This window comes from Talpa europaea, assembly GCF_964194135.1.
Source record: "Talpa europaea genome assembly, chromosome: 16".
Taxonomy (NCBI): Eukaryota; Metazoa; Chordata; class Mammalia; order Eulipotyphla; family Talpidae; genus Talpa; species Talpa europaea.
In genome coordinates this window covers 48,087,820-48,114,560 of record NC_140084.1, presented here as the reverse complement: position 1 = coordinate 48,114,560, position 26,741 = coordinate 48,087,820, and the positions used below count along the sequence as shown (strand labels likewise).

At 55.1% G+C, this 26,741-nt stretch overlaps 1 protein-coding gene across 1 annotated transcript; it reads right to left on the bottom strand.

The window, feature by feature from the left end:
- Positions 1-2,125: 2,125 nt before the first annotated feature.
- ACP4 (acid phosphatase 4) lies at positions 2,126-6,531 on the bottom strand (the record flags this gene model as incomplete). The annotated part of the gene is made up of 11 exons (XM_084256993.1): positions 2,126-2,241; positions 2,316-2,494; positions 2,684-2,808; positions 3,237-3,319; positions 3,406-3,538; positions 4,213-4,308; positions 4,734-4,832; positions 5,118-5,264; positions 6,072-6,158; positions 6,251-6,355; positions 6,424-6,531. 11 exons carry the CDS (start codon positions 6,529-6,531, stop codon positions 2,126-2,128), a joined length of 1,278 nt encoding a protein of 425 aa, XP_084113119.1.
- Between the last annotated feature and the right edge of the window lie 20,210 nt (positions 6,532-26,741).

Sequence of the window (26,741 nt, the reverse complement as noted above, 5' to 3'; positions counted from 1 at the left end):
CGTGGTGGGGGGCGGGGCGGGGGGCACAGCTAGGTTGCGCTGGGGGCTCCCATGATGTCCAGCACTGGGCTCTGATCTCCTGTGAGGACACAGTGCCCCCCAGGACCTTTGACACCTGGAGGTCTGAGGGGCCCCCTTACTCTGGGAGAGTGCTGAGGGAGAGGCAGTTTTTCCCTGACCTAATCCCTTGTCCTTCCTGTTGCTGTTCCCCCCTAGGGCAGAGAGCGTGCCCGCCCCTATACCTGCCATGAGCTGGCAATCACCTGGATCCTGCGAGTGCACAACCTGGGGGCCTGATGGTGATGCCCTTCAACTACCCTGCAAGGTGCCACGGGGGGTGGGGGGCGCTGCAGGGTGCTGCTGGCCTAGTGCCAGCACCAGGACTCCACCATGAGGGGTCATCCATTCGGTGCAGAAGCTGGGCTAGTGGAGAGCTGGGTGTGCGGGGATGCCCTTTGGCTGCACTGCCCCTGGGCAGCCTGCAGGTCGAGGGTGTGACAGTCACTGACATCCCCAGCCCCACCCACAGGGACCTTGTGAGGGCTGCCTGCAGAGCCATGGTGTGCCCCAGCCAGAGGGTGAAGAAGCAGGCCGTCCCCTCCCCCCCAGCTCTATATCAAAGAAGCCAAGAACAGCCTCAGCCTCCCGCCCTCCAGGCTGTGCTTGGTGCCACCCCTACTCTGCCATCAGGTCAAGGGGCCACCCACCCGTACTCCCCTTGGCACCATGAGAGGCCCAACTGCAGGGGAGACACAGACCTGTGGCCAGTGTTCCCTGAGTATCCCTGGGATGTACAGGGTACCTTCTTAGCACATTTGAGGAGCCCTGAAGTGAAGGGGCGTTTCCTGACTCCCCCACTTCCCCCGCTGGCCAGAGCCAGTGTAGGGCCACGGGACTCGATTTTATGCATTTGTAACACGGGGGTTTGAGGGACACTTGTTCACCCTTTTGTACTGTTTTGTCCTGGTTTTTCTCTTAAAACTTTTTTTGCATTTTTCTGGGCCTCCTTGGTGATGGCGCAAAGGGTTAAGTCTCAGCACTGTGACACTCTCCACAGCCCGAGTTCAAACCCCGGCCAGGGAGCTACCCACATGGTGCGGCAGACCTCTCCTGTCTCCACGCTGCTCCCCTCAGGAGTGTTTCAGTCATTCTGCCTGTTCTGCTCCCCACTCTGTCTCTGGTGAATCCTCTCACCCCTTGCACCTCTGGCCTGTACCCCAGCTCTTATATGCATAAATAAATCTTTTTTAAAAAAAAACAACCTTTTTTGCATTTTTCTCTTAATGCCCGCGGGCTAGGGGTGGGGGCCTGCTCCACTGCTCCCTGGTGGCGTGTGACCATGGCTCCTGTGTCTCATCTGGCGAGGGTGTGTGTGAGGATGGACATCCCTGGCTATCAATGCTGGGCACCCACTAAGCTGTGTGCATGGCGTGACAGGGGGTGTTCCCAGTTATGGGGAGACCTGGAGGCCCCCATGTCCTTGGGACAGCCTAGGAGGCTGGGGAGCTGGCAGTGCCCCAAGGACAGGTGCACATGACGACAGGGTTGCCTGGTGAGCAAGAAGGGTGTGTTGCTTCTCCCCTGCGAGATCAGGGGAGCCCCCAGCTGGGGATCCTGCCCTTGGTATCCCCATGACAGGCATTCCACCAATGCTTTCAGTCTGCTGGGCCCCATGAGGCTTACACATGCTCCCCACCCTACACAGGACCCCAGCTTGCCTGGTACTCAGCACGGGGTGTGGGGTGGCATCTCCCACCTTGTACAGGAGTACAGGCTTGGAGGGACCCCCAGAATAACCTGTGGAGCCTGCTGGTGAACACCAGGCCCAGGCTCCTGGCCGTGACGGACGCTCTGCCCCATGCAGCGCAGGCAGCACCCAAAGGCAGCCTTTCCTTTCCATTTAAATAGTTCCCAGGCCACTGGGCCCCACCCCATGGTGGAGTGCCTCCGCTCTCACCCACACTCAAGTGCACGCTGACCCAGCCCGCGGCCTCCCCGCCTCCCCCCCCCCCCCAGCTGCCCTGTGGCCCCAGGCGCACAGTAAGTCTCGGACGCCAGTGCAGCGGGTGAGTAGACATGTTGGGATCCGTGTCAGCTGCGGGGTGGGGGTGCCCAGTCTCCCAGCTCACAGGGGGCCCCCCCAGACCCGCAGGCAGCCAGGTCTCCAGGCCAGCAGCCCCAGCCCCAAGCTGAGTGCGGCCAGCAGAGCCACAGTCCCCACCAGCAGGGGCACCACCGTGGCTGCGGGGAGAAAGGGGTGTGAGTCTAGGGCCCTGTCTCCGCCCTCCTCCCACCCCAGCCCCGAGGACGGTCACCTGTTCGGGTGGCAGGCTCCTGGGCGCCATGGCAGGGGATCCCATGAGCTGGAGGCCGGGCTGGGGCGGTCAGCTGATGGAAGCGACCCAGCGGGCAGGGGGCAGGGCACCCCGGGAGGCTGAGGGGCAAAGGCAGGCTAGCGGAGTTGTTGCGGTAGAAGAGGGAGACGGTAACATTCCTGTGGAGAGAGGAGTCAGTGGCCCGGCCCTCAGCAGCTGAGTGGAGAAACACCATCCTACTCCCACGTCAACCCGCCCCGCCCCACACCAAGTCCTCCAGACCATGGGCAGGGACCTTTGCTGTTGCCCCATCCCTCCTATTGAGTGCTATTCCCTCCCCCTGTTCCCGGGTGCCACCCCTTCCTGACCCTGCTTCTTCATCCTGGTCTCCAAGGCGCCTCCGGAACTCAAAGCCAAGGCAGGCAGCGTAAGGCGGGGTGTGCCCATCGTAGAGACCCAGGGCCCCCTGAAGGGCCAGCAGGGTGCTGTCGTGCTGCAGGCAGATCCAGGCCTGAGATGGGGCTCCTCCTGGAGCCTCCTCTCTTCTGAACTGCATATTGTGCATTCAGGTGCTTCCCAAGTGTCGCCCAAACCCCTTAGAACCAATCTCCCCCCAAACCTGCTTACCCTGTTCCCCCAGTTACAGGTGATAATTTAATAAAGATTGGTAGAATGGACACAAAATTTGTTCAATTGAACAACCCATCCTTCCAGAAGATCTAAATGCTTTCTCCCGTACCACCACCTCCCTCTATATCCACATTCTATACCTCTAGTGATATAACCCGAGTATGGTTTGGAGGTAAGAGTTAGCCAAGGTATTGGACTGAGGTTCCATCGGAACCCCCAGCTCTTCCTCACCCAAATCGCTACCTCCCACTCCTATGCCATCTGGCACTGCCTCTCAACCCAAAGACTCACAGCTGAGTACATAACCATCTTGAGGGGCAGCCCCAAGCGCTGGACCCGAGAGAAGTTGGCAAGGATGGCATCCAGCAGGATCCCTGGGAGGGCAAGAACAGACTGCTGAGAACCTCCAGGGGAGGTGCCTCAGCCTCCTGGCCTCCCACCCTCTCAGCGGCAACCTCACCCCCACTGAGCTGGGCCTTTTCTGCTGCCCGGGGTGGACCCACGTGGGCCCCGATATCCAAAGCCGAGATCTGGGCTAGCGTCTGCAGGACATCCGGGGAGGCCCAGGGTGGGAGGGGAAGCCCGTGGGCTTGCTGGGGAGAGAGGACAAAGACAGGACAACCTGAGTTCCTCAGGCTCCCCTCACACCCTCCCATTGGCTGTGCCGCCCCCTTTAGGTGCGATTCTCTCACCCCTCATCTGGGTCCAGTTCGGGAGAGGAAGTTGTGGTGTGGGTGCAGCAATTTATAATTAGCAAAAATAATGATCAATGTTCCCCAATCCAGAGCATCTGAATGGCGTGGGGCCAGCGATTCAGAATATGGATGTTTGGGGCTTTAGGAAACTGGTAGGGACACACCCAGTGGGGACTGGGGCAGCACCCTGAAGCATACACAGTGGGGTGAGCAAGGACTGGAGAGCGCCCTGCCTTTTCAAGTCAGCGCCCTCCTCCCCAGCTCTGGTTTGGGGCGCTTTTCCGATGACCACACATGGAGGGCGAGCCACACACAAGCAGCCTCAAGGCCCCTGCGTGCCAGCGCCTCGCTGCAGGCCAGGCGCTGTTCCGAGCACATCACGTGGATTAACCCCTTCGATCTTCACAGCACCAGGAGGTGTTGCTATAGGTGTTGTCACTCCACCATACAGTTGGGGAAACTGAGGCCCTACGGTGCAGTGACTTGACTGTGAGGAGCGGTAAGCAGCAAAGCTGGGATTTGAATCCAGGTGCCCTTAACCACTTGTCTGGGTGGGTGGGGTGGAGGCCTACCTGGCAAATCAGCGTGTCCAGAACCTTCCACGCCCTGCGGAGCGGCTCCCCCACCAGAGACAGCCCCGTGAAGTTCTCCAGGTTAGTCAGAAAGTCCTGGGAGCCAATGGGGTGAATATGGCGGCTCTCAGTGCCCCGCCCCGACCCACTGGCCCCGCCCACCCAGGCCACATAGCCCCACTCTGACATCAAGCTTCGCCCTGCCCCTCCACGCCTACTGCCCCGCCCCCAGATCATCGCCCCGCCCCCAGGCCCTAGCCCCGCCCTGTCACGCCCCCCCAGCCCCTCGCCCCGCCCCCAGATCATCACCCCGCCCCTTCACACCTGCTGCCCAGGCCCTCGCCCCGCCCCTCCACGCCTGCTGCCTCGCCCCGCCCCCAGACCCTCGCCCCGCCCCTTCAGTCTGCTGCCCCGCCCCCAGATCCTCGCCCCGCCCCTCCACGCCCACTGCCCCGCCCCAGACCCTCGCCCCGCCCCCACGCCCGCTGCCACGCCCCCAGGCCCTCGCCCCGCCCACTCACGGTCCAGCCCTCCACGGCCGTCTGGTACTCCGCAGCCTCGGTGGCCTCCCGCAGCAGCTCGCGGTATCGGGGACAGCTGCGCGTGGGGAACCTCAGCAACTGGGGGAAACAGGCTCAGAGAGGACAGCAGAGTGGCTGGGGCCCCCAGCGCGGACGGTGGGGGGCAGTGGGGGTTGTGGGCCGTTGTCGTTGGCCCCACGACCTCTCGCACATCTTGCTGCCCAGCCTGGGCGCGGCGGCGCACCCCAGCTGGGCACTCTGCCCCAGGGAAGTCCCCCCCGCACGCGGAGGCACCCGGCCGGGCCCGCAGCCGCCTCTCCCTGCCTGCGTGGGCTGTCCCCGTCTGGAAGCCTCTGTCCAGCCCCTCCCACCCAAGTCGCTGACCTTGTCCTCAGTAACAGGCACGGTGTGCACGGGAATGGGCCTCCAGGTGGACTCAGGGCGCCCCGGAGCAGCCTCGGGGAACAGCCCGGCCAGGTTGGCCTGGGCGCTCTCCAGAGTCCTGTCAAAGTCTGTGCTGCGAACGTACACCTGGGCAGGGCGGGAGACAGCAGACAGGTCCAGTGGGGACCAGCCAGCTGCCACAGCCGACGAAAAGCTTCAAGTTCATTGGCAGGGTGGGTTAAAGGTCATGAAGAGGAGTCAAAGGAGCTGGAAGTCAAAATGCACGGAGGCCAGAGCGGCTGGCTTTTGTGTCTGAGGTCAGGATCAAGGGTCAGAGGTCAATGTCGGGAGCAGCAGAGCTGGTCAGAAGGTGAGTTGACATATTGGATGAAGGTCGGTTCAGTGAGTGAAGATCAGAAAGGAAGAGTAGCTTCCCTGGAGGCTGGAGGTCAGAAGTCAAGATGAGAAGGGCAGGTTGGAGAGCAGGAAGTCAGAATTCAGTACATGAATACTAGGGGTCAGAGGTCAAGTGGAATGATCCTACCTGTGGGATCAGAACACAGAGGAGACAGGAAAGTAAGGATTGATGAAAGGTAGAGGTCAAAGGTTGGGTGTCAAGAGGACATCCAACAAGGGTCAAAGACAGACTGGATCAAGTTTGAGGGTCAGAGGTCAGAGAATGCCATGTTGGAGTTGATGGAAGTCAGAGGTACAAGCCAGAAAATAAAATCAGAGTTGGCGGGGATCAAAGGTCAAGCTGAGAGACAGGTTGGAATGAGGTCAGAGGTCAGGGTCAGTCGGTGCACGGTCCCCAGGGCAGAGATGGGATGTTGGGTACAGGTCAGATGGAGAGAGGGAGCTCAAAGGCCAGAGGCAGAGACTGGGGGAGCATGGAGTCTGTGAAGGTCAGAGGTGGGAGTTTGGCAGGCCTGATGGAGGTCAAGGTGGCAGTACCTCCTCCCTCCGGTACTTGGGACTCAGAAAGGCCTCGTAGCGGCTCCTCAGGAAACGGCCCAGCTCCAGCTGCTGGCGGACCCCCTCCTGGGGACAGAGCAGGCCACAGCAGAACCTTCCTCACCCTGTGCCCCGTCACCCTCCCTCCACCCCCCCACCCCCCCACCCCCGCTCCTCACCCCAGTCAGCTGGCCCAGGCCACGCGGCCACAGGGTGGAGATGGCCACCTTGTGCGGGTCGGTGGGGTAGGAGGCCAGAGGAGCCCGGTCGCCATGGCGGAACACCTGGGGACAGGACCTGTTAGGGCTGGCCCGAGGGCTGAGGGGCCAGGCCAGGGTAGGGGGCACCTCACCACAGCCACAAACACCAGGGGTCCCTCCGTCAGAGCCTGGGGCAGCAGCAGCAACAGCAACAGCAGGAACAGTGCAATGGGGTGGCCCCGAAACCCTGGCCCGGCCATTTCACACAGTCCGGATTCTGAGCTCAGCCTCTGTCTGTGCCGCAGCCCCACCTGCTCATTACCTGCCCAGCAGCCCCCAGGAGAGCAGGCCCCAGCTTGCCCCGCCTGCAGCCCAGGGCAACTGCTAGGTTCCAGCTCCCCCAGTGCCTTTGCCAACCTTGGATTAACCAGTTTCAACTTTACCCCTTTGGGAAGGGTTTGATACAGTGATCATGCTCCCCATTGTGTGGATGGGGAAACTGAGGCACAGAAGGCTAAGGGACATGCCTGAGGGAACACAGCTAGTGAGTGGCAAATTTTACCCTATATGCCTTTAACCTGGGCATAGAGGCAAGGAGAGAGAACCCACACCACAGGAGTCAACCCCTAAAATAACTGTTCTTCCTTTTTTGTTGTTTTTAAAGATTTATTTTATTTATTTATGTATATAAGAACTGGGGAATAGGCCAGAACTGCAAGTGGGGTGAGCGGATTCCCCAGAGACAGAGTGGGGAGCAAAACAGGCGGATCTACCAAAATCCACTGCTGAGGGGAGCAGCGGGGAGACAGGAGAGGTCTGCTGTACCGTGTGAGTCAGCACCCTGGCCAGGGATCAAACTCATGCTGCAGTGGCTGCAGACCGCTTCATAAGTTAAGGGCAAGGACTCACCAGCTGGGTCACCCCAGTTGCCCCCGGGTTTTTTTCACTGTCACCCCACACCTGGCAATTGGGCTCTGGAATGTCCAGCCACCTCAGGTCAGCTCTGTGCCGGGGCTACCTCACCTGCTCTCCCTGCCCATAGCCCCCTCCTGCTCTTGACAAATTCCTGGCACCCAGAGCTGACCCATCCTGTCCTGCTCACGGTCCTCCTGTGGCTCCCAGCACCCTCGGGAGAGAGAAACAAATGCCTCTGTGTGGTGTGGGAGAGCTGGACTCTGTTCTCAAATGTCCCCATCCCAAATTCAGATCCTACAGGGACATTCCGCCCCAAACCTCCCTCTCCCCCAAGCCTCTGCCCCCAAGTTCTCTCTACCCAGAATGCCCTTCTCTCATCACCACGGCCACCATTCTGGTCTCCCGGACAGCCTTCGCTCAGGTTCCAGTGGCTGATCTGCCCGCTCAGGCTCAGAGGCCCAGGACCAGCAGGAAGGGCAGGCACGCCAGCAGCTGGAGTCATGGCTATGAACTTTCAGGAAGTGAGGAGGGGGGCCCACGGGAAGGAGAATGGAGGGGTGGAGGGAGAGAGAGGGTCCTGACCTCTGACTCCATCCCCTAGAACGTGACCCTGGCCATGGCGGTCTTCACCATCCTGGCCTCCATCTATTTCTTCAACAAGGTGAGTGGGAGGAGGGCAGGGGTGGAGGGCTGGGTCTCTGTCGCTTGGTTCCTGTTTTATCATCTTGGTTTCTCTTTCTTTCTTTCCTTTTAATATTTATTTGTAGAAGAGCTGGGGTACAGGCCAGAGGTGTGGGGGTGAGAGGGTTCACCAGAGACAGAGTGGGGAACAGAACAGGCAGACTGACTGAAATCCACTGTTGAGGGGAGCAGCGGGGAGACAGGAGAGGTCTGCCATGCCCTGTGGGTAGCTCCCTGGCCGGGAATCGAAGTCAGGCCTCAGTGGTGATAGTGCTGAGACTTAACCCCTAGGCCACCAGGGAGGCCTTTGGTTTCTTCTTCTCACCTGTGTCTCGGTGTCCCTCTTCTCTCTCCTTAGGCTCAGCAATGAGAAGAGACAAGGCCCCTGATCCAGAGCCCAGCCTCTGCCCTGTACCATGACTCTGGCCTCTGAGGCCAAATAAATGTGACCATATCAGCACATTCTGCTCCATCCTTGCATCCTGGCTGCCACAGAGTGTCTGCTGTGCCTGGGGGAGGGCAGGCCAAGGGCCTAGACCCCCAAGTCTGAAGGAGGGGGAGCCGGGATCCAGGGTCTGAGGGAGGGGCCAGGGCCTGAGCTGGATTTTGAGGAATGAGTAGGAGTCTGTCAGAAACATTTAGAGAAGTGTTAGAACGTTCCAACCTTGGGTACAGGAGCAGGGAGGGGAGAAAGATGGAGCGATTCCCCACCCGGTGCCAACAGAGTGGACTGCACTGCACCCGTTTGTTCTCTCTGGGCCAGGGTTTCCTTCTCAGTGACAAAGTCTTTGTCCTTTGGGGCCCAGAAAACCAAAGACCAAAGAGGTGAAGGGAACATATAAGCTGCAAGGGTCCTCATGGTTATATTGTATCAACACATTGTTTGAGTGTAGCTTCCTCTTAGCAAACTCCTATTCAACCTTAAATAATTTTGCAACCATGACAGGCCCAGTTGGTCACCGTCAGCTCAGACCCCTTAAAAGAGAAACTTGGTGCCCGTGGCATCATCCCCACAGGGGCAAACGGGCCAGCAGAGAGACAGCAACTCAAGGCCCCTGCGAATCTCTGTACGCGCTCACCTCTGGGCTTCCTCCCCCACCATTGCCCTCCCCTTGCGGCCCAGCCCTCCGAGCCCTGGTGATAGCCACTGAGACTAGTGGTGTGAACGACTGAGCATTTCCCTTGCCCCACACAGGTCCGCTGTCAGTGCCCCTCCCCATAGAAATGTCCAGACCGGGGGCCTCCCTGGGGGCGCAGGGCGTTGAGCCCAGCGCTGTGAAGCTGTCCACAGCCTCTGCAGTGCGTGTTTGATCCCAGCCGGCCAGGGGGACACCCACATGGCACAGCAGGCCTCTCCCGTTTTGCCTGCCGCACCCCTCAGCAGTGTATTTCAGTCAGTCTGCCTGTTCTGTTCCCCGCTCTGTCTGTGGCAAGTCCTCTCACCCTCCTGCACATCTGGCCTGTACCCCGGTTCCTGTGTAAGTAAATAAATCTTTAAAAAAAAAGAAAGAGGGCCTCCCCGGTGGCGCAGCGGTTGAGCGCTGGGTTACAAAGCTGCCCGGGGCCTCTGCAGAGCTGGTTCGATCCTCGGCTGCTCCCCGGCCACCGGAGGAGGGTCCCACATGGCGCGCAGACCTCTCCTGCCGCCCGCTGCTCCCCTCAGCAGTGTACTTCGGTCCTTCTGCCTGCTCTGCTCCCTGCTCTGGCTTTGGTGAATTCTCTCACCCTCCCATACATCTGACTGTAACCAGTGCTTGTATAAACAAAACAAACAAACAAATAAATAAATAAACATGCCTCTATTTAAAAAAATAATAATAAATAAATAAATAAAATTAAAAAAAAGAAAGAAATGTCCAGACCGCCAGACAGGTGGCAGCTCTGCCTAGTCTGCTCCTCCCCATCCTGCCTCCACACCCAGCAGGTGGAATGCCCAGGGCAACACTCCAGCCTCTGGGCGGGCTTCATCCACTTTCCCATGTGCTAGAAAAACAATTTCATTTCAACCCAAGATCTGAAAAGGCAACTTAGGAATAGGCTGAACGAACATCCTGGGCTTCCCGGGAGAGGCCTAGCAAGTCCCACCTGGCACGGTTTAGTCTCACTATGATTCCAGCTCTCGGATTAGGAACACTTGAGGCCCCTCGCTTCAGCATAATTGGTAAGGGCGTCCTCTCGCAGCAAAGCCTGCTGTCTGCAGGGCGGTCTTGCTCACAGGAGGCCTTGCTGCAAATCTCGGGGCGACCACACGATGGCGGGGCTGGACTATATTCCTGGAGGGAAAGAGGTTTCTGCAAAACCAGAATCTCAGACGGAGGGGTGAAGTGGAAGGAGTCCTTGCTGCTGCCCACTAACACCCCCCCCCCTCCACACACACACATTTCAGGGCTTACCTCTGCCTGGATGTTGGCCCCAGCCCGGCATCTGTCTCCACCCGCCCTCACAGGGGTCTTTCCACACAGCAGAGCCGACCCCGCTCGCGGGGTCCTGGGGAGCCCCCCAGCCCACTGCGAAGACAGTGGCTTGGCCTCCGAGGCTGTGTGTGACCTGATCCCTTCCCGTCTCCCCCTCCCCCGAATCCCCCCACCCCCCCCCACCCCCTGCACGTTGTATCCTTACCCAGCACATACAGCAGAACTCAGAATTTTTTTTTTTCGTGCCCAGCCACAGGGCCTTTGCACCTGCTGTGCTCGCGGCCTGGAGCGCCCCTTTCCACCTCTTCTCTCGCACCATCTGCCCTGGATGCTTTCCTGGAGATCTTCCCAGTCAGACCCCCGTTCCCTGCTACTTCCCCCCTCCGCCCCCCCCACCTCTGTTGCCGCGATTGGGAGTTCGAGGACGCCCAGGAAAGTATCGGACCCTGCGGTTTCCTGCGTGGCCTCGGCTGTGGAAACCTGTTAAACAAACACCCACAGAGACGTGGGGCTTTCGTTCTCCGGGCGGCTGCCCCCCCCCGCCCCCCCGTCCGCGGCCTCCTGGGCGGTTGCCCGCCCCGCTCCCCCGGGGCGCTCTGGGGAGCGTGGGGGCGTCCGGAGCCCGCCCCTCCGCGGACCACTTGAGCCGCCTCGCCTGGGGCCGCTCCGCGCCATCGACCGGGTGTGAAACGCTCCCAGGGCGACGGGACCGCGCGGGGGGCCGGAGGCTCCGCGGCGATGAAACGCGTTTTCCGCAGAGACGTTCCCGCCCGCAGCTGAGCGCGTCCCCAGGCGGCTCCGCGGGGCAGCGGCTGACTCGGACGTGCCGCAGAGCGAAGCTCTTTGGCAAACGCTGGGGAGTTTGCCGGTGGCCGCGGTCTAGCTCCCGCGGGGGGCGGGGGGGGGGCGCGCGGGGGCGGGGGGGGGCATTCCCCAGGCCTGCGCCCCGGGTGCCCCATCTTGGCTCGGTCCCGCGAGGGAGGCCCCGGATGGTGGGTCGCCCCAGCTCCAGTGCAGCCAGTGACCCCGCAGGGGGTGGGGGGGCTGCCCCACGAATGTCAGGCCGTCACCCCCTCTTTCTCCGCGCTTGGGGCATGTCAGCTGTTTCCATCTCTCACGGCAGCCCCCCCCCCCCCCCGTCTCTCACCCAGCTTTGTCCCTGGGACTTTCAGCCCCTCTCCGGCTTGGTCTCGCACCCCCTCACCCAGTCTGACATTCCATCAGCCCCCCTTTGTCCAAGGCTCCCCCCTGGGCATCTGCCCCCCTTCCTGGGTCCGGTTCCTCAGTCTCCTCATCCAGTTGCCTCCCCTCTCTGCCTCCCCACTCCGCTATATCTGTGTCTCACCTTCTCTAGGGGTGGGGAAGAGGGGAGACCCTGCCCTCCCCCAGGCCCCCAGGAATTTCCCTTCAGATCCTGCTGGACGACTGGGCCCCATGCCCAGTGCCCCACCGCGCCCTGCTCTGTGCCACTGCCTGGGCAGGAGCAGAGTGCTCAGGCCAGCCGCCTGAAGGCCTGGCCCCCACACAAGTAGAAAAGAGGGTTGAGGCAGCCATTGGCCACCAGCAGGGTGAGCCCTGGGGATTAGAGAAGCACCTAGATGCCCGCCATGTCCAGCCCGCACCCCCCACCCCCGTGTCCCCAGCAGCCTCAGCAGGAGCAGCAGGTAGAGGGGAACCAGCAGAGAAACAGAGAGGCCGGGGTGGCCCCGGCACCCCCAGCAGTGGGGCCCTCCCCGTGAGTCCTGCCCGCTGCAGCTTAGCCCTCAGGAGGCTGTGAAAAGCGCTCAGCACCCCCAGCAGCACCCCAAAGCCAAACTGCTTCAGGGCCAGACTGCCCCAGTGCTGGGCCAGGTCCCCGACTGGTGTCCAGTTATAAGGGGCGGCCAGATCCTGGGTCCCTGGGGTTCGAAGACAGGCACACCCAGGAGCAGCAGGAGGAACCAGAAAACCCCGGCCCAGAAAGGCCACTCGGTGGTTTCATGCCCAGCCCGGCGCAGCGGTCAGCAGCCATTAGGGTCAGCAGGCGGCCGCTGGCAAAGAAGGTCAGGAAGGCAAGGCCAGGGTCCAGGAGGGGGTAGGAGCTGCCCAGGGGCCAGCCAGAGCGCGTCCAGGTGACGGTCAGCGGCAGGAGCACAGTGAGGGCGATGTCAGCTGCAGCCTGCTGCCCAAACCAGGCAGCGAACAGGGGCGGAGGGAGGAGCGGCCCTGGCGCTTGGATGAGTAGGCCCCGGCTGGCCGCCTCCAGGAGATAGGAGGCCGGGGAGGCCAGGGAGTACCGGAGGAAGAGGGCAGCCTCCGGGGGGCCCTGGGCTGCAGCCAGGTGGGTCTGCGAAGGGTCCCCCAAGGCCTGGGTGGTGCTGTGGGCACCCATGGGCTCTCTATTAGCTTGTCCCTAGAGTCCCCCCAATCCTCCCTCAGGTCTCCCACCTCAGGGACTTCCTCACTGACCTCTTCCCAGTCCATGCTCTCGCTTCTCAGTCTCCACTGACTGTTGTCTGTCTCAGCCCCATGTCCTCTGCCTCCCTCCCCCCAGCTCTGGCCTCCACCAGCCTCTTCTCGGCCTCCCGGCCTCCAGTACCTTCTCCAACCTGTCCCTGTCCCGCTTGCAGAACAGACCTGCCGTGGGGGTCTAGGTGCTTCTCCAACCCCCAGGGCTCGCCCTGCTGGCGGCCAATGGCTGCCTCAACCCTCCTCTACTTGTGTGGGGGCCAGGCCTTCAGGCTCCCCTGCTCACAGGTCTCATGGCTCCTAGTACCAGCCCCACAGAGTCCCAGCCCCTCAGCTGAAGGTGAAATGCTTGGGGGAGAGGGCCTGGCCCCCTCCTCCTCTGTAGTCCCTTCTCCTGAAGTAGCCCCTGTCCCCAGTCTCAAGCTCTTGTACCTGCTCTCTCAGAAACCTGCATCCTCCGGGGACCGTAGGAGCCCGGCTGGGCCCGGTCCCACCAGAAGGCTGCTCTTAGCAGCCTGCAATCCAGGTGGGGGAACCGAGGCTTGGAGGGGAACTTCATGGGCTCAGAATCAAAGCAGACAAAGCTGAGACCAAGCTCAGATTTGAACTCAGGGTGTGACCTCAGAAGCCTGGATGCAAACTCAGAGGAGCGGCATCCAGGTCCTGCTCTGTTGGCAGCCTCAGTTTCCCCGTCTCTGTTCCCCAGTGGGCCCGAGCTCACCAGCAGGTGGGGGCCAGGCGTCTTCCAGGGCTCAGTCTGAGCAGAAGCCTGTGTCCCAGTCTCGTCTGGAGGACTTGAGATGGGGATGTGGGGGCAGTCTCAGGAGGACAGAGAAAGTACGAACTGGGGGTGTGGCTGGAAATCAGAGGGGCCCAGGCAGGGCCTGAGCAGGGTCCTCAGTTTCCCCACCTGTGAACTGAAGGATGAGCCGGTTGGCCTGGTCGCTATCTTCCCATTGCCCCCAGAATTGGGTCCGGCCCCTCAGCCTGGCATTTGTAGCCCTGTCTGCACTGGTCTCACACACATCACCGGCCTCCTGGCTGACCACTTTCCTTCCTTCAGCTCTGGGGTTCCTTGGACAAGCCAATGTCTGACACACAAGAGCAAACCCTCAGCCTTCTCCTTAACTGTTTCCTCATCCTAAAGCGTGAGGCTGGACCTCATTACTTCAGCCAGCAAACTCCTACTTATCCTTCAAAACCCAATCAGTGCCACCTTCTCCAGAAACCCTTTTCTGACTGCTATTCACCCCACCAGGCTGGCTCCTCCAAGGAAGATCCTATTTCTGTCTTCAATTCACCAAAGGGGAAACTGAGGTATAGAGCAAGGTTTAGCAGCTGAGAAGAAATCCAGGTTTATGGACTCCAGGATCTGACATCTTAACCACTGTAGAAATACATATTGAATAAATGAATGATTAATGAATGAACAAATCACCCTTAAATAACCACCCACATGAGGCCTCAGGATGGGCATGTAAATAAATGAGTAAATGAATGTATTCCCATATCCTATTCATCAATTCCCAATGCAAATGTCCCCTCCTCCAGGAAGCCCTCCCTGATATTTCTAGACAGAACTCTCCTATAGCCTCTCTCTCCCTTGAGGGAATCTTCTAATCCCCTCAAGTTGGAACTGTCTGTGCCCCATTTGTCTCTTGCATACCTGAGAGCCCCCCAAGGACTGATTCATAGCTATGCCCCTAATATCACCCACTTCAGGACCAGATAGATCCACAGGCAGCCTCAAGAGACAGACCCAGAAGAAGACCTGCAAAACCTCAGGCTAGTTCTCCAGAAGAGTCCAACTAGACTGCAGGTTGAGAGAACCTCTACTTGGCGGGGGGGGGGGGGCAGAGATAGCCCACCTTTTCACCCAACCCTGCTTCAGTCTCCTTGTACATCCTTTGTACATGTCTGAGCCCCAGTTTTCTCAGCCGCAGAATGGCGCTCCCATCAACAAATTGGTAGTGGATAACCTGGCATAGGGAAGACTGCCATACTGGAGTCTCTCAAAGGCCCCCCTCAGCCCCCTGACTCTGCCCACTATTTCTTAAATGCCTCCCACACCCCCACTTCTAAGTCTTTGCACCTTCTGCCCCTGGTGCCCCTGTGACCTACCCCACACAGCCTCTTGGCTGTCAAGGTCATTCAGGTCATTGCTCAAGGTCACCTCTTCTGAGCGCCTAAGACAGCCACCCCTCATCATTCGCTCTCCCCCAACCCCTTTTCCTTTGTCAATGCTCATTTATTTTAAATGTCTCCTTTGTTTCATTCTCTGTCTACACCCCTCCCCCTCAATGCTCTAGCCTAGAAGGTCCCCAAAAGTTGGATTCGCCTCTTAAAACAGTACCTGGCAGATGCTCCCTAAATGCTGTTGAATAAATGGACATAGTGCTGTGAGTAGGGGTGCCCAAAGAACCCCACCTTCTAATACCCGGAGTCTGAAGAGAAAGAAAAGAGGATTTAGGTGGAAGATTTCAGAATTAAGGTCGCTCATCAGATGACCCCAAAGCGGGGAGGCCGATGGAGGTGTTGGGGTGTCGGGAGTGGGAGAGGGAGGAAGAGCCAGGGGTGGCCACTGAAGACGCCACCTGGGAGCTGGAGGCCTCAGCTGGAGGCAGCCTTGGAGGCTGGAAACAGAAAGGATGAGGGATCCCCTCCAGAGCCCTGCGACAGTCATGTAAGACCCCTGAGCCCCAGGTGGTGGGACAAAGGTGTGTTGCTGTGAGCCCCAAATTTGCAGCCCCTTATACATCCACTTTATAGACCAGCTAGTGCAGGCTGAGGAAGGTCACGCAGTCACGCAGCAGCTGGCTTTGCTTCTGGAACAGAGGTGGGGGGAGTTGGGGGGCAGGCTGCAGAAAGAGGAGTCTGGACTCAGGGTGGCCACAGGAGAGTGCAGGGAGGGGACAGGCTGTGTGGTGCAGGAAGGAGGAAGGAGTGACAGTGGGGAGGGGAAGTGGGTACCCCTCCCTGCAGGGCCTCCTCCGCAGATCCTGTGGGTCTCCAAGGGCCCAGGAATGGGAAGGGGGAGAGGAGAGGGCAGAGGGAGGGGTCTTGGAGTTGAGCCCGCTCTTAGCCTCCCCCCACTCGCTCCTTCCCGGTCTCTCTGCCCTTCTTTCCTCTTTCCTCCATCTCCAAGCCTGGCTCCTGCCCTCTCCCAGACCCACACCACAGTCTTCTCCCCATCTGTGTCTGTCCCCCAGCCCCAGGCCCAGAGAGAGCTCTCTGCAAGCAGCTTTGAGCCAGCCAGCCCTCCCTGCTCATATACCTCCCATAGCTCCCTAGTGCCCCTGCACAAACTCCCAGCCCTTGGGCTGCCTCCCTCAGTGGTGGTCAACCCCCCCTTGGCACCTCCTGCAGCCTCCCCTGGAGCTCTGGCCCACAAGGCTGGGCCATCACCGCCAGCCAGGCCTATCTCTGTGTCCACCTTTGCTGCTTTGACAAAGCCCAGGTCTGTCCCTGCTGGGGTCCCTCGTGTGTGTGTGTGTGTGTGTGTGTGTGTGTGTGTGTGTGTGTAGAACGCAGTGAAGGAACCAAGGCAAAGGCCCTCTGGTCACTCCCTCTTTATATTGTTCCAGAGGAACAAGAATGGGGACCGGGAGACCCATAGCCCAGCTGGCCTGGTCCTGAGTTCAAATCCCAGCCCTGACATCCTGACCCTCGTGGGACCCCGGACCAGTAAGTCTCTACCACAATGGGGGACTGCCAGGATTAGTCTTCCGGTGCTCAGTCAACAGGACCAGAACCTACAACGAAGCTGCAACCGCGGGGCGGGACAGGGAGGGGTGTTCAGGCGCCAGGAAGGGAGGGTGTCAGGTGTCAGCGGGTGAGAATTCTCCTGACAGCTATTTCCCGACATTTGATGACAGTCTGTCTGTCTCCCACGGCTGGGAACATCTCAACCCAGTCCAGATTCGGGGCGCCGCCTCCCCTCTCTCCTTGCCTGAGAGAAAGAGGTAGTGATTAAGAGCATAATTGCCTCCCTCCTGCCTGGGAGGTAAATATCTTCCTGTGGGATCGTTCAGGACTGTCTCCCCTAGGCTGCAAACTCCACGGGGTTCTTTTCAGACACGCTTGAATCCCTGAGGATGGCAGGGATTGGTCCCTACCGTGTGCTGGGCGAATCCTTATGGGGTCAGAGTGTGCAGAGGAAGCCAGGAGAATAAGGCTGCATCTCTAGAATGACATATATAGAAAGCCAGGGTGGCCCCCCAGGGATATTGGACCCGCCCCCCCATGTCAGCTCCTCCCCATGATTCGCCCCACCCACAGGAATGTCAGCTTCACCTTCTGGGGTGTTGGCCCCGCCCTGGGACATCAGCACCTCCTCCTGGGATGTTGGCCCCGCCCCTGGGGCACCAGCCCCTCCCCCTGGGTGTTGGCCCCGCCCCCTGGATCATAAGCCCCGCCCCTGGGTGTTGGCCCAGCGCCTGGGACATCAGTCCCTCCCCCTGGGATGTTGCTCCAGGGAGGACGGAATCTTTGTCTCACCTTCCTCCGGTGCCCAACTGATTAACGGGGACAGACCAGTTCAAGTCCTGCTGACTTGCTGTGTGACCTTTGGTAAGTGACTTTACCTGTCTGAGCCTGGGGCTTCCCCGTCCGTGCAAAGGGCATAATCTGTGCCGTCCTGGTAGGGGTGAGATGCAGGGCTCCGGAGGTCACACGTGTAAAAAGCTCTGGGCAGGACCTGGTGCAGGGGACACGACCAACACCTGTAGGTGATCTTTACTGGCTTCTCCAGAAATCTTAGGGAAAAAAATTCAGGCCCCATTTGGCAGGATACAATTCCAAGGCTGCACAAGTAAATGTCGAGTCCCTCACTGGTTCCTGCCAAGAAGGTGCACGCGCTCTGGATCTCAAAGGGCACCTTAAGACCAACATTGTCGGTCTCTCCCCAATCAGAGATCACACGCTCCCCAGGAGAATTCAGCAGCAGGCTCTAAAACCACAGAGTCTGCTGAAAGACTGCTAAACCGCATACATTAGAAAATCAATGCAAATTAAAAACCTCGGGATCCCACTATTCTCCTGGGGGAGGGCAGAGATCAAAAAGTGTGGCTCCGCGGTTGCGTTGGCGGAGTGGTGGGAATCAGCCTTGCTGAGAGCTTGCGGTGGTGTCTGGCAGCTTGGAACACGCCCTCTGACCCTCCAAGTCCCCTAGGAGGAATCTATTCAAACAGATGATAGTATTGATAATAGCAAACACTAACACTGCACCTCCACAGTGCCAGAGGCGAAACTCCGAGCCTTGGGCATCATTAACCCCTGAAATCACTGACAATTCCTTGAGCAAGTTATTGTCCAGTTTCATAAGTGGAAAGTGAGGCGTGAAGTAACTTAACTGGTACCATGCAGCTGTTACTGCAGTCCTGCTGTTCTGCCTCACTGGAGTATTCAGGAGAGTACACAAATGCAAATGTAATAAGAAGAGAGAGAGATCAGTTTATCTAGTTAATTTCTTAACATCTATTGATGCTTTCCATTATTGTTTTTTGGGGGTTTTTTTTGTTTTGTTTTGTTTTGTTTTGTGGGGCCCTCGCGGGCGGGGGAACCAACTGGCGTTGCAGAGGCTGGCGGGCAGCCTGGCAGCCCAGCGCTCAACCGCTGCGCCACCAGGGGAGGCCCTGATGCTTTCCATTATTAGCACAAAAAATTTATTTTATTCATTTTCTAGTCTCTGGGATTGTTTGATTTGCTATCTTTCTTTAGGCTTCCCCCTCTAATTTTCATTTAAAGCTATAGACATTCCTCAGAGTACAGCCTTGGTCCCACCTCCAAAGTTTTGATGTGTAGTGTGCTCTTTGCTAAATACAGTGGCACTTTAGCTACTTTCTTCCATTGAAACCAGGAGTTCCTAAGGAGGGTGCCTTGAAATGTTCCAGACAATCTATTTTTTTTGTGATCCTGTTTTTAATGTTGATAATATTAATCTCCTTATTAATTTTCAATGTGGCCTGTGTTACTTCTGCCTTTGGGGATCAACCTGTGCTGTTTTTGTAACCTGATAGTTTTCTTGGGGGGGGGCAGGAAAACATGGCAGGATCCTGATTTCCTTTAATGCTACAAATTTCATTACTGGGATATCTAGGAAATTTTAATGTAGACTGTTTATTGGATAATATCACTGTTAAACTTTTTTTTAAAGATTTATTTATTTATGCATACAAAACTGGGGTACAGGTCAGAGGTGCAGGGGTTGAGAGGATTCACCAGAGACAGTGGGGAACAGAACAGGTGGATCTGTTGAGATACATTGCCGAGATAGGAGAGGTCTGCTGTGTCATGTGGGTCACTTCCCTGGCCAGGGATAGAACTTATGCTTCATAGAGCTGTGTCTTAACCCCTTGTGCCATCATGGAGGCCCCTGTTAAGTATCTTGAGAGTGGTAATAAGATTATGGCTGTGTCAGCCTCGTTCTTGGGAGACACAGTTGACAGGTGAGAGAGACACAGATAAGGAGAGAGAAAAATTGGTTAAAAGATACATATTGAACTACTTTGCACTTGTAGGTTTGAAACATTTTTTTTAAGATTTTATTTATTTATGTATACAAGAACTGGGGTGTAGGCCAGAGCTGTGGGGGGAAGAGAATTCACCAGAGACAGAGTGGGGAGCAGAACAGGCAGATGCACTGAAATCCACTGCTGAGGGGAGCAGCAGCAGGTGAGACAGGAGAGGTCTGCTGTGCCATGTGGGTAGCTCCCTGGCCAGGGATTGAATTCATGCTGCAGCGGCTGCTGATAGCTTCGTAGTGCTGAGACTTCACCCCTTGCGCCACCAGGCGAATCTCAGATGATTTCAGATGAAATCTTTGAGAGAAAAAGGCTAGGCCAGAAAAAAAAAAAAAGGTTTAAAATAAAACTTAAGGTCCAGGTTGTTTTCGGAGGAGATGGAGTGGTGATGGGGGTGGTGTGCACCATTTGCGCCTGGCTAAGTCCCTAAAGCGTTCAGTCTGCGGTTAATCAGTGAATATCTCCACTTCGATCTTTCTCTTGCTTGGCATGGGCGTTAGATTGAATAATTTTTTAATTTCAAAAAAATCACCAAAGCAGATTGAAAGCAACCTAAATGCTCCTAAGTTAGGGATCGGCAAAAGAACCATGACGGCACATCCAGCTGAAGACACACTGGGTCAGCGCACTGAAAACTAACATGGCGACCACTTCTCTGCACTGGAACTTATATGCAACCATCTCCAAGACACCCTCTGAGGAACACAGGTACATGCACGACGTAGGTTAATGTTGACACATATTCTATGTGAGCCAATGACATGCATGTGTGCGTGTGTGGGATATCTGGAAGGATACACAAGAAAATGACTGCAGCCTCTGGTGGGAAGTGCACATGAAAGATCTAGAACACAGCTGAACGATGTTGTATTATATTCAATATAAGAGAAGGAAATGTGGGGGTCCAATATTAAAAAGCATAGAACAGGGCCTCCCTGGTGGCACAAGGGGTTAAGTGTCAGCACTATGAAGCTATCAGCAGTCACTGCAGCACGAGTTCGATCCCCGGCCAGGGAGCTGACCCACATGTCTCAGCAGACCTCTCCTGACTCGCCACTGCTCCCCTCAGCAGTGGATTTCAGTCGATCCGTCTGTTCTGCTCCCCACTCTGTCTGTGGTGAATCTTCTTACTCCCTACACCTCTGGTCTACACCCCAGTTCTTGTATGCATAAATAAATATATCTTTAAAAAAAAAAAAGAACAGAACAGCTGGGGTGTGGGGAAGGAGGTGCCCATTTGATTTGTCATGTCAGTTATTTGAGCTTCCCTAGGTTTTAAAATGCTTAACATATATAAGGGGGAGTCAGGGTGTCTTGGTTGGGTTGATAGTCACATGATGTTTGCATTTGTCAAAACTCTAGAACTGCACCTAAAAGAATGAATTCTACTGTATGCAAATTTTGCCTTAATTTTAAAAATACTTAAAGTAAATTTTTCCCTTTTTTGTCATATTAAGGATACGGATTTGACAACCTTGAAATTAAAAGCACTGTGTATAAAAAACAACTCACACTAAAATTACAAGTCAAGAAATAGACTTGGGGAAAAATTGTACCTCATGTGACAGAAATAGCATTAATAATCTTATCATGTAAAGCGACAGACTCCAAAACAGTCAGATTCCAGTCGTCAAGCGGGTAAAAAACACAAAAAGAGGGTTCAAAAAGCGGGATTGTAGTCTCAGGGACGGAGCCCTGGTGCTCTCTGCCTTCAGATCACACCCTGGTAGTATTCGTGGGGTCCATCCCGCCAAAAGCACAACCAGTTCAATAAATGAACAGCTGGGGGAGAAGTTCAGCGGGAAGACTCAGAGTGGGTGGGCGAAGCTGGGGTAGATTCTGCTCTAAGTCCCCATGTGCTTTGGAGCCATAAAGTCAACATTGTCTTTTTTTTTAATTTATTTATTTATGCATAAAAAAACCAGGGCACAGGGCAGAGGTGGGGGGCCGGTGAGAGGATTCACCAGAGACAGAGTGGGGAGCAGAACAGGCAAATCTACTGAAATACACTGCTGAGGGGAGCAGCGGGCAAGACAGGAGAGGTCTGCTGTGCCATGTGGGTAGCTCCCTGGCCGGGGATCGAACTCATGCTATAGTGGCTGGCGACAGTCTAATAGCTCTGTCTTCAACCCCTGTGCCACCAGGGAGGCCCAACACTGTCTCTTCTTTGGGGAAATCCCATGGCAAAAGCTTCCTGGGCGAAGACGCTACCAGTGGACCTAATGACAACAGCGGGACACGTGGGGCAGGGTCACCCCTTGGTGGGTGCTGAGAAGGAATTTCTGTATGATTTTTTTTTTGAAGCTTGAAAAATCTACAACAGCAGGAGAAATTAACTATGTAAAGCCATAGATAAAGTATATTCAACCCACTTGAATATACTATTTGGGATTTCTCCATTGAAAGAAGCAATTCCAAAGTCTAGCCAGGGAGTAGCCTGGTGAGAACAATATCATTTTTTTTCAAAGATTTATTTTTATTTATTTATGCATACAAGAAGTGGGGTGTAGGCCAGAGGTGGTGGTGGTGGTGTGGGCGGGGAGTGAGAGGATTCACCAGAGACATAGCGGGGAGCAGAACAGGCAGATCTACCGAAATCCACTGCTGAGGGGCGCAGTGGGGAGACAACAGAGTAGCTGTCATGTGGGTAGCTCCCTGGCTGGGGATCAAACTCGTGCTGCAGTGGCTGGTGATAGCTTGACAGCGCCAAGACTTAATCCCTGTGCCACCAGGGAGGCCCCAGAACAATTATCATCATACCAGTTGCCCCAGGGCTGCCCTTGGAAAAAGGAACCACTTTGATAAAGGACAGCATAAAGCAACCACATCCAGTCAACTCTGAGAAACATGTCTGGCCACATGTCCACTTCGGAGGCCACTCCAAGGACGGGGTCACTGCTGACTGTGAGGCAGTCTGCTGCCTAGAAGGAAACTGTGTGGATAGAGAACTTCAAGATTTTCTCTTTGTCTTCGACTTCCAACTTTTTCCCTAGCTTGTATGTGATTGTCGATCTCTTTACATTTATCCTACACTGAGTTCACTGCTGGGCTACTAAACATGGCGTTACCATGTGATCCAGCAAGAAACAGGAATGAAATGTTGAAAGAAAAAACCTAGACTTCTTCAGAGCAGCATCATTTAAAATAGCCCAAAGGTGGAAGCAACCCAGATGTGGTCAACTGATGCATTGTAAAGGAAGTGTGGGAGAGCCACAACATGGAATATTATTCAGCAGTTAAAAGGAATGAATTACTGATACATGTAACAAGCTGGATGAATCTGAAACACATCTTGCTAAATGAAAGGAGCAGGTCACCACCACCACATATTAATGTGATTTCATTAGTACAAAATACCCCCTACAGGCAAATCTATAGAGACTGGAAATAGATGCATCATGGTTTCTTAGGGCTGGGAGTAGAGGGAGACACAGGGAAGCAACAGGTTAATAGTGCAAGGTTTTGGCCCTTGGTAACCGAGGGGTTAAATCTCAGTGCTGTCACTGCTTCCCCGGCCAGGGAGCTGACCCACATGGCACAGCAGACCTCTCCTGTCTCCCCGCTGCTCCCCTCAGCAGTGGATTTCAGTGGATACACCTGTTCTGCTCTCCACTCTGTCTATGGTGAGTCCTCCCACCACCCTCCCAGCACCTCTGGCCTGCACCCTAGTTCTTATGCAAAAATCAATCAATCAATCAAGTACACAGGGTTTCTTTTTAAGGTGGTAAAAAGGTTCTAACATTAACTGGTGGTGGTTTCGCATGTCTGAACACTAACACTAAAAATACACTTTATACACTTTATACTAAAAATACACTTTATACCCTGAATACACTTTAATTATGTGAATGATATTGAACTGTATGATATGTGAATCTCAATGAAACTGTTAAAATAATCTAAGTAGAAGCTTAACTTACATTTGTATTTAATTGTGAGGTACTGACATCTGCATCACACTTTATCACCCCCAAGAACATAGAATGTTTTTGCTTTTATTCAGATTATCTGTGCAACCGTGTCTTCACAATATCTTTTCTTTCTTTTTTTTTTTTAAAGATTTATTTATTTATTTATACAAGCACTGGGTACAGTCAGAAGCGCGGGAGGGTGAGAGAATTCACCAGAGCCAGAGCGGGGAACAGAACAGGCAGAAGGATCAAAGTACACTGCTGAGGGGAGCACGGGTGGCAGGAGAGGTCTGCTGCACCATGTGGGACCCTCCCCTGGTGGCCGGGGATCGAACAGGCACTGCAGAGGCTGCAGGCAGCTTCGCAACCCAGCGCTCAACCGCTGTGCCACCGGGGAGGCCCAATATCTTAGGTTTTCTTGTCTTCTCATTCCTAGACAACTTCTTGATGTTGTTGAGATTGCAGATGGTCTCTTTGGTTACATTTTTTTTTTTTTTGTAAGTCAAGAGAAACGGAGCTGGCTTCTTTGGTCTTAATCTTGGGGACCTTGTTGATATCTTATTATTTGTTCTCTAATAGTTTGTTCATTCTATCAGCTTTCCTGGGTATATAATTATATCATGTTCAAACAATGACAGCTTTCTCTCTTCCCTTCTAGTCTTGATACTTCTTACTCTTTGTTTGCTCAAGCATTAGTAAGAGTTTCATACAGCTCTACCTGGAGCAATGGCCACAGTGAAAATATCCTGAAGTTGCTCTTAAAAGGAACCTGCCTGGTGGGCCTCCCTGCTGGCGCAAGGGGTTAAGCACAGAACTATGAAACAATCTGCAGCCTCTGCAGTACAAGTTTAATCAATCCCCAGCCAGCCAAGGAGCAACCCACATGGCACAGCAGATGTCTCCTGTCTCACCCGCTGCTCCCCTCAGCAGTGTATTTCATTCAATCTGCCTGTTCCGTTCCCCACCCTGTGTCTGGTGAATCCTCTCACCCCCGCACCTCTGGCCTATACCCCAGTTCTTGTATGCATAAATAAATAAATCTTTAAAAAAAAAAAAAAAAGGAGCCTGCCTAGTGGTGCAGGGGCTAAGTCTCAGTGCTATCAAGCTATCGCTGGCCACTGAGGCATAAGTTCGATCCCCAGCCAGGGAGCTGACCCACATGGCCAGTTGGGTTTGGACTAGGTGCAAAGAGAGATTGAGAAGGGGAGAGAACTTGCCCCCCCCCCACAAGAATTTCCTGCCATCTGGCCCAGCTCACACAAACCATCCCAGCTTTGAAGAGGAAAACCCTGCCGCTGGCCTGGGAACTGGAGCAGAGAGGTGGTTCAAATACATGAATGACGACCAGGGGCCGGCACAGGAAAAAGCTTGAGAAGCCAGGAGGCAGGTTCAAAGTGATCCTCTGACAATGGAAAAATGACTTCAAACTGAGCACACTCCTCTATGCGTTGCACCTTCCTTGCAAGTTTCCCTAAAAAGAGGGCATCCTCAGCACCTGTATGCCAGGAGAATGTATATGAAGTTGGCCACTAGGCAATGCAAGTCAGGAAATTCTTTTTTTTTTTTTTTGAAGAAAAGTGGGGCGTGTTGTTCTTTCAAAAGGTCGATTATTATTTATATGGAAATGTTCCAGATTAAAGGAGACACGAAAACTCAGTGCAATACCTGATTGCACACTAGATCCTGACCTGGAGGGAGGAAGGCTATGAAGGACTGCTTCCGGGTCAGCTGAACACCTGGGGATAGCACCAGCAAATCTAATCATAGTGTCGTTTCAGGAAACACTGACCGGGGATGACTGCTGTGGTTATGTAAGAACCTACCTCTATTCTTAGGAAATACACACTGAAGTATTTACGGATCTGGGGCCATGATATGGGTCACTTACCCTTAAATGTCTCAGAAGCTACGTTTATACTGAGAAATGAAAAGCAGGACAGCAAAAATCTGCCCCACCATCCAGCCGTGCACATGAATAAAGCCAGCTGCAAGGTTAAACGGCAATGTTTCTCCCAGGGATACACAGCTGTTAAGTGTCCCATCAGCCCTCTCTGTGAGGGACTACTGCTGTCTTACCAAGAGAAAGAAATCACAGACTTGAGGAAACTTTGCTGTTTGCAAGCAAAGTCACAAGAATGAAGCATTCTACTCTTGCCTGGAAGACACCGGCAGGAAGTATCAATTTCCAGGCTTGGTGCAGAGCTTTAGCTAGAGTTTGTGGGTACATGTCATGTTCATCTTAACTTTCCCATTTCCAAAGAAACAGGACCCTGAGTGCATTTTGCAGTCCAGATCCAGTGCGGATTCATTTGTACACCTCCCTGCTTTGCTCTGAAGCTATCAAAACACGATTTGACTTGAATGTCACCAAATTTCCTCTCTTTTCCAAATCCTGTAACTTGAAAACAGTTCCTCCTCTGGGGTGTGGTCTTCAGTGCAACAGGCCAGTGCACGTGACTTTGAATTGTCCCTGGGTGGGAAGGAAGGGTGGGTGGCTGGACAGACAGATAATGATAATGCTAAAGCACTAATAGATACATTTGGTAAAGGGTATACATACAAATACAAAACACAACCTGTATTTGTGCATGTTGTCTGTAATTATTACAAATAAAAAGTTGTGTGTGTGATTTTTTTTAAGAAGCTAAGTTGTTTTGGAACAGTGCTTAGCAATCTTTCTCCAGGCAAAGGAAGGATTTTTATGTCGTATTTTGTATTCAGCACATATGCAAGAAACTCAGATTTTGAGAAGTATTTCTTCCCATTGTCTATATATTCTAATACTGTCTATGAACTCATCTCACTTTAAAAAATGGTTATTCTCCACCCGTAAAGATTCACCCATGTTTTGAAAAACTCTCACCTGAAACATAAGAGCGCGGATTAGAGTCTAAATCTCAGCGAACGTGAGCAACGGCTTTGGGTTTTCCTACGCGTTAACGCGCCACCGGACTACATTTCCCAAAATACCTCGGGGCGAGACCCAAAGGGTTTGAGCTCTGATTGGAGATTGACGATCTTCGACCCTACCCCGAAGGGCGTGGTGCTCAGGCTTGCTGGGAAATGTAGGCGAGCCCCACGTGGAGGAGGGGGGTGGGGCTTGCAAAAGGACTTTCTTGCGGCGCCCGGTGCCTGTTGGGAACGTATTTCTTGGAAGGCGGGAGAGAGCCGGCCGCTCGGCCCCCTGGGATTTGTAGTCCTGGCAGGTCTGAGTCGCCGCTGGCGCTTCTTTCAGCTGAGTGACCGCAGGCCTCGCTCGCTTCCTCCACCATTTCCTGGGGTAACTCAACACACTGACCCACAACACCTTCCCGAGGCCTTCTCCCTTCCGAGGTGCTAAGGTGTAAGCCGAAGGCCTCGTTGTAGAGTCAGAGAGCGCGCAATGGCCAACGCTGGTCCTGGAGAGTCGGGGAGGCGGAGGGCGGGGTGGGGGGGGAGTCCTTGAGGGAGGAGACAGGGTTCCCACAGGCAGTCCTGAGACCAGGAATTTGCCCAGAACGCAGGGTGCAGGTGAACTGAGGCATAAACAGTCCTTTCAAATGACCTCCACCCCCCAAAGTGCTCACAACTTTGTCCCTGT